At 40.6% G+C, this 12,364-nt stretch overlaps 1 protein-coding gene across 27 annotated transcripts in view; it reads left to right on the top strand.

Moving 5' to 3' along the window:
• Positions 1-12,364, top strand: part of ADGRL3 (adhesion G protein-coupled receptor L3) — a 513,383-nt gene that overhangs the window by 417,845 nt on the left and 83,174 nt on the right. For 24 of the 27 annotated variants that reach the window (XM_032685704.1, XM_032685699.1, XM_032685694.1 and 21 more), the window contains one exon: positions 1,018-1,056. The exons of the other annotated variants lie outside the window; for them this stretch is intronic. In XM_032685704.1, coding sequence (XP_032541595.1) covers positions 1,018-1,056 — 39 coding nt within the window. The remainder of the gene's footprint in view (positions 1-1,017; positions 1,057-12,364) is intronic. 27 annotated transcript variants of the gene reach the window in all.

The raw sequence follows: 12,364 nt of genomic DNA, 5'->3' as shown, positions 1-12,364 counted from the left end.
CCAATTCTTGTGCACTGCTGCAGAATGCCTGCAAGGTCCCGTGGTGGTAAAGAGGTGCCTGTTTGAATTTCCTGATACACAAAAGTGCAGTTATCAGGCATGAGGAATGCATATCAAAGTACAGTCCTAAATGTGGCTCCTATGGAAAAGGTGGGATTCTTTGTGGAAAAGCTATTCAGCATATAAAGCATTTAGGTCTAGGAATTACAAAGGAAAGCACAACTTGACATGAAAGGAATGGATAATGTATCCCTGGAGAATTAGTTTAATACAAAAGGGAGAGAATGACCTTAATTGGAAATATTAAATTGAATTCCCATTTCATTGATATATCTTCTTCAGTGGCCCTTACATTATCAGGAGCCCTGGGCAATGCTCTCTCCTTCAGTACAATGTGTTATCACACTAGATGTGCCTGAGCTGGCTTTACACAAGCCCAAAGCAGTGAAGCCTAAACATTACAGGTTTTGTCTTAACAGAGACCTGAGCAGGTCTGTCAGGATGGGTCCATACAGGTCCATTCTGTATCAGAATGCAGTCCTGCACACATCTTACTCCCTGGAATCTTCTGAAGCTTTCACTGCGCCACCAGCACTGTCTGACTGTAGAGCCCACACTCCTCTTATGTAAATAACCACTCAGCCTCATCCTTTTCAGCCTTGTTTGACGTGGAAATGTCATGTGTGATCTCCAAGCTGCAAGGAAAACATCATCTCTTGAGTATCTCTACTAGACTTCAGTATCTCCCACCATCTAACAGCTGCTCTTGCAAAGTTGCCAGTCTGTGCTTCACTTCACTGAAAAAGGACTAACCCATATTTCTGGAGCAAGTCCTTCCAGTCTTTCACTGCTGCTTAACACACAATCACTCCTTTGGTTTGGTTGCTTTTCAGAACTTGTTTAAGAGAGAAATGAGGTGGTTTTTTTCATAGGCATTTTCTTCAATTTTTTTCCCTTGTTCTGTCACTAACTTGTTTTTTCTATTCCGTCTTTAATCTGCTCTCTTTATGGACTCAGCTTCAGAAAAGGGAGCGCTCTTGCAGGGCCTATGTCCAGGTATTTCTTGTATTTTTAATACACGTGTCCAGTTGTTTGACTGAATGACTGTGAAGTGAGTCTTGTCTCTGTGAATAATCTGATTACTACCACCTTTGTGGCAGCAAGTTCTAAGGTTAAGGTTACAGGATAATAATGTCATTTTTCACGTCACCCCACCTACCCCATTGCTCTCTCAGACTTGACGAAAATTCAGGCAAAATCTCTGAATCAGAAAATGGAAAAAAAAACACAGAAGAGATCTGAAAAAGCTTATCTGGCCATCTGAATAAGCAGGACAGTATAGATGTACGCAAGTAAAGAATGCAAAGCTGCTGCTCACGGAGGTGTCTCCAGACCAGCTGGATTTTGCTTACAGCATGTCACTCATGTAACTGCCACCTGCATTTCCTTAGTTTTCTTTCTTCCTCCCTTACCCTTTCAAATTTAGAAACAATTCAAAGTGGCAACACTTGGCATGAGGGAGGAGGTAGGATCATAATGAAATGCAGAGTCTCACAGAGGGATGTAGGAAGGAGGAGAGTGCTGCAAAGTAAGTTTAGAGTTAGGAACATAACATCCCATGAAATTCATCCAGCTCTGGCCCAACTTTCATAGGCTTGCCTCATATTTTATATGAACAAAGTTAAGACCCAACATTCTGGAAAGACCTGCTTGTAGGCTTTTCAAGGTAGGACCTTGGGTTATTTTTTTAATCCTGTCACCTTGCCTTATAACATTGCTCCAGTGACTTTTATATAAACCTGTTTGTATACTGTGGGTGAGTTAATGCTGTTTTAAGAAATGTGAATGTTTTACCTTCTAATTTCTGTCTTGTGCTTGTGAACATGGATGTTGTATTTATGGGTGGTTGAGTATTATTTATATGTGTATGTGTAACACAAAGAGATGTAAAAATGAACCCTATGTTTTTGGAGGGGACTGTCTATAACTGAACTTTCCTACAAAATTCGACTTCCTACAGTCAGTACTGACTTTATTTTGTGAGTGCGTATTTTATTTAGCATGTGGGATTAGATGGTCTTGATTTCTAGAACATTAGAAATAAAATAACTCCTCTCTGTGCTGGTAATCTGTTTGTCTTCCCTTTGGAAAATGTCATGAGTCACCTTTTCCCTTCCATATACATTAAGGGATAAAGATGAGTTATGGAGTTACACATCCCTTGTCTGGTATCCCAGAGAAAGCAGCTAGTTTTCTAGTTTGAAGGAATTTAGGAAAGTTTGCAGTGCAATGCTGACTCCCAAGCTAGCTGTCTTGTCTACTGCTACCACTGGAAAAGTGGTGAGGCTGATTTGACTGTGGGCTACACGATCTTGTTGGGGGCCTTGGTGCTACCTGATCCATAGTTGTCCTTTCCACTAGCTCCACAGGCATACAGAGTTGATGCATATGCCTGGTCTTTTTGTCATTTTTCAAACAACAGGGATTGGTGAGTTTAATATACTCTGCAGAAAGCTTGGCCTTCATAGAATAAAGCCTGAATATTCTACACAAACTCCAGTTTACCCTTAATTTCAAGGACTCCTTCCCTTTCACTTGGAAAGGCAGATTGTGTGTTTAAACATTAATCATGCACCTACTTTTTTAGTAGACAAAAACTGATGAAAGCTCATTGCTTAAGCCGTTTAGTATAAATATGGACAAATGTGGTACATATATTGAAGAGGACAGTCCTGTAACAGAGGGCTTGAAGAATGAATTAGATGACCTAATTGAACCTTTCCAACTCTGCTTTGTACTATATGGAGGTAAAATAATGTATCTGGACATATTTTCATACAGTTTTCCATTTGGAAAATTGTGTATCTAAAATCATCAAAAAATCTTGTGAAGGCGAGGTTATCTGTAATAGCAATTAAATGTGACTGCAGATACTCCTGTTACTTATCCTTTACCAGGTGGTGAAATGTCTGAGCTGACTAAGGAAATTTAGCAGAGATTTTTCAACAAATCTTAAATGGTGAAACCATGGACTTTGTAAAGTCAATGGGAGATGGGAAATCATGCCATTCTCTGAGGGCAGAGAAATAGTGTTCAACTTTGCTAACATGATCTCCTTATGCTAATCCCATTAGTTTAAAAAGCCTTCATGGATGAATTAGGCTTACAGGGCTGGAAGTGTACCTTCTGTTCTGTACTCCTTAGACAAAGCAAAGTGCAGTACAAAGTTTATGTGAGAGATGTCCAGAAATTACAAATATCAAAAAAGTGGATTTTTGGGAGGGCGAGGGTGACTTGAGAAGATAACAGTTGCTAAAATCAGTCTTACTGTTTTCTTTGGCTGAAAATTTAGGTAGCCATGACAGAGCCCCTGAAGCAATTGGGGTGTGAAGTCCTCTTAAGGCCAAAATAAATGACTATAAATAAACATACCAAACAGATTGAGAAATTTTGTGACTTATTCAAATATGAGACTGGGAATACATTATCAGATGGTCATCTCATTTCTTTGGGTGCCTTTATATTTATAACAAACACTGATTTAATTTGTTCAGTTTCACAGTATTGGTTGATTTAAAAGCTCAGAGATTTTGTTTACTGGAGGTTAAAAATGCTGCTTCTTTAGTTTCAAGTGCAGTAAATGATCTTTTTTTGTCTCAAAAATCCAACAAGAACCAACCTGAGAGTGACATGATAAAGACATAATAATATAATGACCAGGCAATTGCTGGAAGAGTTTTCAATCTTAAAGCCACATGGGCTTTAATTTATGATACTAATTAATAGTCAGCTTAGGCTGAGCTGACCAAGATGGCAGAGTGGCCTCGAAAAGGTGCTCCATTTGCTAAGAGTGTGGCTTTTTGGAGAGCAGAGATCTACATCTCTCATGCCCGCCTTTCTGCAGTGCACTGTTCTTGCGCTCTATTTTGGGAAAGGGATGGAAAAGTCATCCCATGGGAGAATGAGTCACAATGGGTGATGCATTTGATTAACATAGCTTAGTTTGGTGACTAGTGTGTGATGTAAGCTGATAAGAATTTTTTGTATTTTTTTTTAGAATTTATATTTGTTCATTTTCCAGAGGTGTTTCTCCTTTAACTGAAGCACTAGGGTTGTATAAAACAGAAATTTTTGTGTTTTGGAGGTTGTGAAACTGGGTTTCATGTCACAGATTTCTTCCATGTCCCTCAGCAAGTGTCATGTGCTCACTGTTTCTCAGCTCCCCTACTTAAAATGCCATGGGTGCAATTCTCCTGGCCTCTAGGAATGGAGGTGGGGTAGTGAAGGAAAAAAGTAGGGCTGAGTACTCACATAATGTGATAAGTGAGGCTATATTAACACAGAAAGCTTAAACATGGGGGAAAAATTGGAGAATTTTGCTGTAATATTTACTATCTGAAAACACAAGCTTTAATGAAGACTCCTACTACACCTTTGCTTGCAGTCTTTTTATCATACTTTCATCTGATTGCAAAATCTGAGCTCATCTCCTTGCTTCACTTGGATTTGTGGGCTGCAGCTCTGGGGCATCATGAGACCAATGATTTTTCCTGCGATGTCAGCCAGTGGCCTCTTCCCATGTGAAATTGCATGCTGCATTTGGGATCTTGGAAGACTAAAACTTCACAGGGTTCCCATTCTTTTAGTTATTTTTTTTAAATTTTGTTTTATAAAGTCAGTCTCAGTGTTTTCAAAGCTGGAAGCTGGTGAATACAACAGTGTGAGTGGCAACTTTGTGGAAGGGGTGAAAGGAGGCAGCATTTTCCTTGTCTAAAGATGTTTGCTGCTCTGGTTCCTCCCATCCTGAGTTGTTCTGTAAATCAGCTGACCCTGTTGGTAATGCTGCGCTGATCTGTATAGCAAATGGCAAAGATTATGGAGGTGCCACCTGCTCTGTGACAGTCACAAGAGCTTCTGAGTGCATGTGTCATTAGAGCCACTCATGAAGCTGGTGCTGACGTGCTGGCAGGCTCCAGGTATCAAGACAGTGGCGGGTGATTGCAGTCAGAATTGTCCTTCTGGTTCTCCTGGAAGTTACTTCACACTTGAAGCATGGGCTGTTTGAATTGCTGTACTAAGCAAAAAATGAAAGGCTTTCCTCAGAGGATTCAAGGCATTAAGTTTAGAGCTGAGTAGAAGAGACCTTCTTCTTTTTTTTTTTTTTTTTTTTGCTAACCCAGTAGTTCTCAGCAGATAAAAGGTGCATCTGGGACTTAGACAGTACTACTTAAAGTGGATTAATTCTGTTTGTCCCACTTCTCTCTTGCTTGCATGACTGGTCCCAACTTCCATGAAGACTAAACGAAAGACACTTGCAGCTCTGAGAGGGAGCACAAATTGAATTATGCTCGTTTTGCCTGTGTTTTTGTTGTGCCTGTGATAAGAAAGACTCTAACCTCCATTTATATAAAAAGGGGCAAATTAATGAACGTTTTCAAGTTCCTTGTTTGGTCACTTAATTGGCTGTATGACAAAGAGCTCTGCAGTGTATGTCAAACAACTTTCAGAGCCCTCTAATGATTTGTGCATTGCTTGACTCTTGATGCTATTCTGCACAGCCTGTCAGGCGAGGTATCATTGTTAAAGTGGCTGGAATAAATTGGCCAGCAGTGTGCATACAATGTTGTATATTAACTATAGCTACAGGGAGTACTTTCAGCAGCTTTTTCAAGAGATCAAGATGTTTGCCCATCAGCATCAAAGTGCCTAAAACTTTCATTTAATATAATTAAAAGAACATCTGAAAGAAGTGTGACTCGCAGCGTGGTTCTGCGGTTTGGTAGTCCTTTGTTAAAACTCTCTGAACTTAATATACTTCACAGCTTGAGAAACCTGCACTTGATTTGTGTCAGCAAGAGTGAAACTAGAAATCCTTGCCCTGCGTGTTTCTGCTGTGGTGAGCCCATTGTTAGGGGAGCGGAGGATCAAAGCAGCAGCCTTGGGTTTGTCACCAGACTCCAAAATTCTTTGCATAAATGTTAAAAAGAAAGGTGACCCCATGGTCCTCCACCTACCAACTGACCTATACCTATGGTTACTCATGCAGTGTAGATAAACTGAGAAAAAAAATTCTGGTGTTTTCTTTGTTGCTTTGTGCTTACTCTCTGCTTTAGGCTGAGTCACTCCTGGTATCTGGTGGCACTGGTAAAAAGTCTCAGTATAAATTGTCATAGGGTTCAGTGGGAGATATCCCTTTGATTTCAACTGTTGTAGGAAAGGATAAGTCTCACAGACTCCCTAGGAGTTTCCTTGAAGGCTATGGACATTCTGTCAAAGAGGCATTTCTTGTTTGTGACCCATTTCCCTCTCTTGCTACAACTTTGTTCACTTCCCTGGTGTAATTTCTCTAGCCGTTGCTTGTATAGTTTCAAATCCCAAACAGTAGGGCAGCAAATACAGATGATTCATAAATGCAGTTCTCAGTTCATTCTGTGGGGAAGATCTCATTAGGTGAAATAGATCATATGTTATTTCCTTCTTCCCAATCAATTCCTTTTTTTTCTACAGTTCTACAGATGCCTTCTGACCTTAAAGTATTCTTCCTCATATATTAAGTAAAGCAAAACCATAACCTGTAATTTGTAACCTTGTTCTATTTCTCAGATCTCCTATTCTTTTTGTGTGTTCCCATTAGGAGATTATTGGTAGTTCAGGGCCAAGATTGGAAACCTCGGATGCCTAGTGAAAGACCATTATTTTCATAGTTAAGCATTTTGTAGATGGCCTAATTTTAATAAAGGTCAGTGCCTTTCTTCTCACTACAGTGAGTTCTCAGCATTGGTAGAATTCAGGCCATTTCTGAGTCCATACAGTTCCTGTAACCACAGCATAAACATTTTGCTGTATCGTTGAAGAGAGAAGGTTGCACTACCTTTCTTGAGAGCCTGTGCTCGCAATCTGTGGAGCAGTTTTAGAAATCACTGTGAAAGGTCATGTGAAGTCCTCTTCTTGCCTTTGCCGTGAGGAGTACGTTTTGTCTCAGTTTACCAAAACTGATACCATCAGTTCCCAGTCATCGCTCTGGTGATCACCACTAGATGTGGGCCAGTGCTTCTGGCTTATTTTTGAAGGCAAAAGTGGAGATTAGCAGTAGATATTCAAATTATTTGTTTATTTTAAACACTCACCGTGGTTCAGCTAGTTTCAGTTTAAATATGAGTTTGCTCATTTCGCTGAATACTATAACCATTTTGTGATGACCTTATTGCCTTTTATAAAGCCTTAGACAGTGGCTGGGCTTTCCTGTAAGAAAATATCTCCAGTGTGCTTACTGATGCTTTGACCAGTGAAAAATTTTGATTTTGAATTTGCATTTCTGAGCCAGGAAGTAGGATTTAATGCCATCCTTTAGCCAAAATGACATTTTCCTGGCTTAGGAAGGTGAAGAAGTGGTATGTGCATCTCTTTTTGTCCTGAAATCCAAGACAGTAGACGACTGTTTCCCTTTGATTGATGACCCCTATGTAGTGGGATTGAGGTGCTGTTCATTTGCCACTCTAATAAAACATGTAATTTCCTGAGCTGATCCCTTCCAATGCAATAACCTTGCCAAAAGTGGCCACTTGCCTACTCAGATCCATACTTTCATGCTGACCTTCTCCTCCAAAGGGCCCATTCTAACTAGACCATGTATATTCTGGCCAGAGGCAAGAATTGAACAACTTCCAGCAGAACTTGCCAGCAGAACTTGCCGTCAATGGCATTGATTGTGCCTTTAACTCAATTAGTTTGGAGGCTTGCAAATATTGATAGCTTAAGGAAAGGGTTTGTTTTAGCACTGGACATTTAATATGAATACAGAGAAAAACCACCCTTTTCTTAAGCAAGGAGGCAGGTAAGCTTTTTTTTTAAAGTACCACTGATTTCCAGTAGGAAAAAGGGAAAAAAAGAGCATAACATTGTGATCGTTGTACCATATCAACATTTCAGCGCATCTACTCTCTGACAGGCTTTTCACTTGCACTGTGTAGCGTGGACCTGAAGGAGTTTTGTGGGTTTTTTTCTCTGCTGATTTACCGTAAAACCTCAAGCTATTAGAAAGTGGGCTAGTAATGGTTTTGCATTCTTTAAGTAAAGGCAATGATGCACTTGTTTAGAAGCAGTATGGGGAGACCTCAGGCGTGACCAGAAGCTCAGACCATAAGCACAGCCTGGGGCTGTGCCTGTGTGATTGCACTCTACAGCCTGAGCGTTTCTGTTCTCAGAAAGGGTGAGCAAACCATTTCTGATGAGACAGTGTTGACAAACACCTTTGGTACAGGGTGTAGCTGTACAAGCACTGCTTGCTTCATGCACTAGCTGTGATTTTAGTCTACCTATGCAAAGCTGTAGCTCCTTCTATCCTAATTTTTGAAAGTGCACTGCATGAGATATTCCTGTGAGATCAAGGAAGTCTTAGCAGTATGAGATAGGGCTTTAAAAGTTATAAAATGCAGATATTTTAATTAGAAATGTCATTACAAAAGTAGTGCTTTAATGCCTTATGCCACTGTCCTCATTCTCCCAAACCTGCTGCAGGAGGTAAGACCTTGATGTAGGTTCCATGAAAAATGACATGTACAGTGTGTTCAGTCTCCTTTTAAGGAGGTGCTCCTTTGTAAGGAAGGACAAACTGCATATTTGAAAATTACTCTGCAGAAGGATCCAACCTGTATCCACTGTAGGACCTGCTGGTATTTACTTGCCATGAAGCAGTATTTCCTCCGTTTGTAAGTTTGTTGAGGTTTTTGTTCTTCCATCAGCTGCTCAGCAAGAGACCAAAATGAACAATAAACATTTAAAGAGGTCGTAACTCCAGAAGAGCTGCTGGTTTTCTAAGGTTAGAGTTGCTTGCTTAAGCACCATAACACAATGCAGTCTGGTCCCAAATTTGGCAATGAGCTTAGTACATCTAAAATCTCCTAGTGATTTTCAGTGTTATCTCCCAGTTTTTTACATTGCAGAATCTACTTTTGTTAAACAGAAGTGTCTTGGACGTTGGTACAGTGAGAGAGAAATTAATGGATGTGGTATCACTGGATATATAGTCACCTCCTAGGTTTAAACAGTGTGCCACATAGCCAGACAGTCTCACCAGGCATTTCTGGGGTGGGAGAAGGGAAAAATAAATGAACAAGCAAAATTTAGTTTTACAAAATGAAGCAGCTGTCACAAAGGAAATGAATGGGGTATGTACAATTGGCCTTTTAGTAATGTATAATTACTGTAAGGCTCCTAATTAGTTGCCGTTTTACAATACATCTTTTAATACCAATTTGTAAATGTCTGAGAAGGAAGGTTTACATTTTGTTTCCATTTTGTAACCTCAGGACAGAATCAAGAAACCGTGAGCATATGCCCTTATTTGGGAAAAAATCTCCCTCTGCAATTTATTAACATTTATTTGCATTGAACATACAATCTGTGGTGCTATATAACCACATAATGACAGGGATCACCATCATGGGATTTGTCTTCTGTGCTTGGCAGGTTCTTGTTATTCTCTCTATGTCCAATTGTAGTCACTACTGGAGACATGAAAGGTCCACTGTGTCTCATATTCTCTGACCCACCCAGGATGGTTGCTCTTTAGAGGCTTGTAATTAGAGGGTTTGGCTTTGCATGTGTAGATACCCTGACATCACACACCGAATGCAGCTACACCCACATATCTCAGGATAGAAAGATGGATGCTTTGTTCTTGGCTCCTTTCTGACATGCCCTTCTTCCCTCATTTGATCTTAGGCTACAAACAAGCAAGTTATGCCTTGTGATAGCTTTCCCTTCATGTCGTTTGAGTTACTTGTGTCTTTCTCCTGCGGCACGTGTGTGCTTGTGTTGCCTATTCAATAAGCCCAAGCAACCACAGCATTGGTTTGTTGCCATGCTGTGCATGATGTTGAGGTATGTTTGGTCTCCAGGCTCCACATTTTTATTTTGCATGAGGCTCACAGTTGAGCTGCATTTGGAAGAATGATCAGGCAAGGCGAGAGAAGAAAACAACAGCAGAGGAAATGTAGCTTGGGAAGCAAGGAGAGGGTCTTCAGTGAAGCAGTCATGCAGTATCTTTTAATAGATGTTGGATTCTCCATAGACAGGTATAATCTCATGTGACTTTGGGCACCAAAATGAGGGTAATAGTTGCCCTAGTTTCTTCTGCTTTCAGTGGGGGTAGAAACTAGAGTATCTGGGCTCTTTTCTTGGCTGGATGTTGAATGTTTGAAATAAGGTGGAGTGAAACTAGGTCAGAACTTCCCTATCTTCCTGTGGAAGTCCCCACCTTTATCAGAATCACCAGGGATCTCAGGTGATAGGATCTCAAAACCTATCAAGCCATCAGCTCCTAAGCACACTTCTCTCATACGTTCTGCATTTTAAAGGTCCTCTGTCAGGGTAACTCTCCTACAGCTGGTCACTGAGAGGCAGTCCTGGGAGTTTGGTACAGCTGTTTCTTTTATGTTGGAGCTTCATCAGTCCACAAAGTCGTTGGACCAGGTGCCAAACCCACCTAAACAACGAAGGTTCAGCTTAAATACAGAGACACAGGCTTATCCTTTTCATGTGTGCCTGCCTTCCCACAGTTCCCACTCCCCTGCCCAACTTTTCGCCTTTGGCGTCTCTGTCTCACAAGACACTGTTGCTTTAACAGCTGTTTTGTTTCATTTAAACACCTACCTCAACTCCTGTCCAGAATGCAAACATTTCATTAGCACCTCATCTCCTTGGCTTCAGCTCGCAGCACTCGGCCATAATGAAGTGCTGCACTCAGAAATATAATGTGGGGAACACTTGATTAATGCACTGAGACAGGTGACGGGAGTGACCCTCTGGGAAAAGCTCGGGACTAAATTAATCTGGGGTGTAATGCCAACAAAGACAGTCTACCAGCTTTGCTCAGATACGTGCTAAGGTCCTGATCCAAAGTCCTTAGACGTCTTTCTGGAGCTTTTGTGTTAGGTCCCAGACCCAAAGTGGTGTGAAGTGGCTGGTCTCAGGTTAGCCCAAGAGGATGGATCTATTGGGTGGGGAGTGCACATTGTGCAGGAAGTGGCACATTAGGCTTAATGGGTGTTCTCTCTCAAACTTTGCGTGCACACATGCATACACATTTAAAACAAAATAAAAAATGCATTGGTTAGAATAATTTTTTCTGATGAAAAATCTTTGTAGCAGATGTTTCACCGTAACACAAATATTTCAGCATCTGTTTCATGTTTTGATGAATAGGCATTACCTTTCCATCCAGAGCCAAGAGCTGGATCTGCTGCAAAGACTCTTTCCTCTCTTCAGATATTGATAAAAGTATCTGGGATGTCGTTTTAGCAGAGATTAAGGACACCTTTAGTAGCCAAGCTACATGGAAGTAAGGCAAATTGCAGTCTGTGATAACATTGAAAGGGGAGAAAATCCCTCATTTTCTGCTTTCCATACATAAAAGGTCTTAAACAAAAATACCATATTGTATAGAACCTGCATCGCAAAATAGCCAAGCTTTTTGGTCACTGGAAAAGAATGCTACCTTCTTTTTGCCTATGACAAGATAAGCTACCAAAGTATACTATAGAACTTTCTTAAGAGCTACAGAGATCAGGCTTCCAGATTTTAAAACGCTGAAAAAACCCACACTTAAATGCTATGGATTTTTACTATTTCTTCTTGGCTATTAATGTCAACCAGCTTATTGTGTGTACACAGTAAGTGTGTTAAGATGATTTTTAGAGTATTTAGGAAAATCAGTTTCATAATCAGTTTAACAAATTGATTTATGATTATTAAATTCCACTTAAGAACAAAGGAATAAGGGATTCCAGTCCTGGATTGTAAAGGCTTGACAGCAGTACCACTAGAAGACAAGATTTTCAGCCATTTCAGTGGTTGAAGCATGGGTTACTGCATATTTTGGGAAACCAGTCTTTGAGGCTCAGGAAAAACGTTGTCTATTAATCAAGGGACAAGGGCCAGTAGATGCCAAGGGAAGGAAATATCTGTGTAAGGTGCAGGAGAGGTTTGGTGTAAGAACAAATGAGTTAGTTGATCATGAATAAATAAATGTAGCTTGGTGAGTAGGAGCTTTGTGCTGTCAGAGGAGCACAGTATGGTGCAGTTTCCCAGTAGGAAACATGATGGCATGAGAAACCTTCCAAACTGAAGCACCAGCAGTGGCAGTTCTAGCTGTCTCTTCTTCTCCTTGAACCTTGCTGCAATTGAAATGTTATTTTAAGGTCATCTGGATGTAGCAATAAAATCAAATTCTAGTTTGATGTGATCATATTCTCCCATTGCTCGTTTTTATCTGACTATGACTGGTGACTGAGTCAGGATGCTACACATTCCCCGTGCCACATGTTGCCGTTGTAAGGCTCCTTCTGAGGGCTCTGCTGGAGAA

Source organism: Chiroxiphia lanceolata, chromosome 4 (genome assembly GCF_009829145.1).
Source record: "Chiroxiphia lanceolata isolate bChiLan1 chromosome 4, bChiLan1.pri, whole genome shotgun sequence".
NCBI classification, from domain to species: Eukaryota; Metazoa; Chordata; class Aves; order Passeriformes; family Pipridae; genus Chiroxiphia; species Chiroxiphia lanceolata.
The sequence above is the reverse complement of the archived record's forward strand: the minus strand, read 5'-3'. Positions and strand labels throughout refer to the sequence as shown.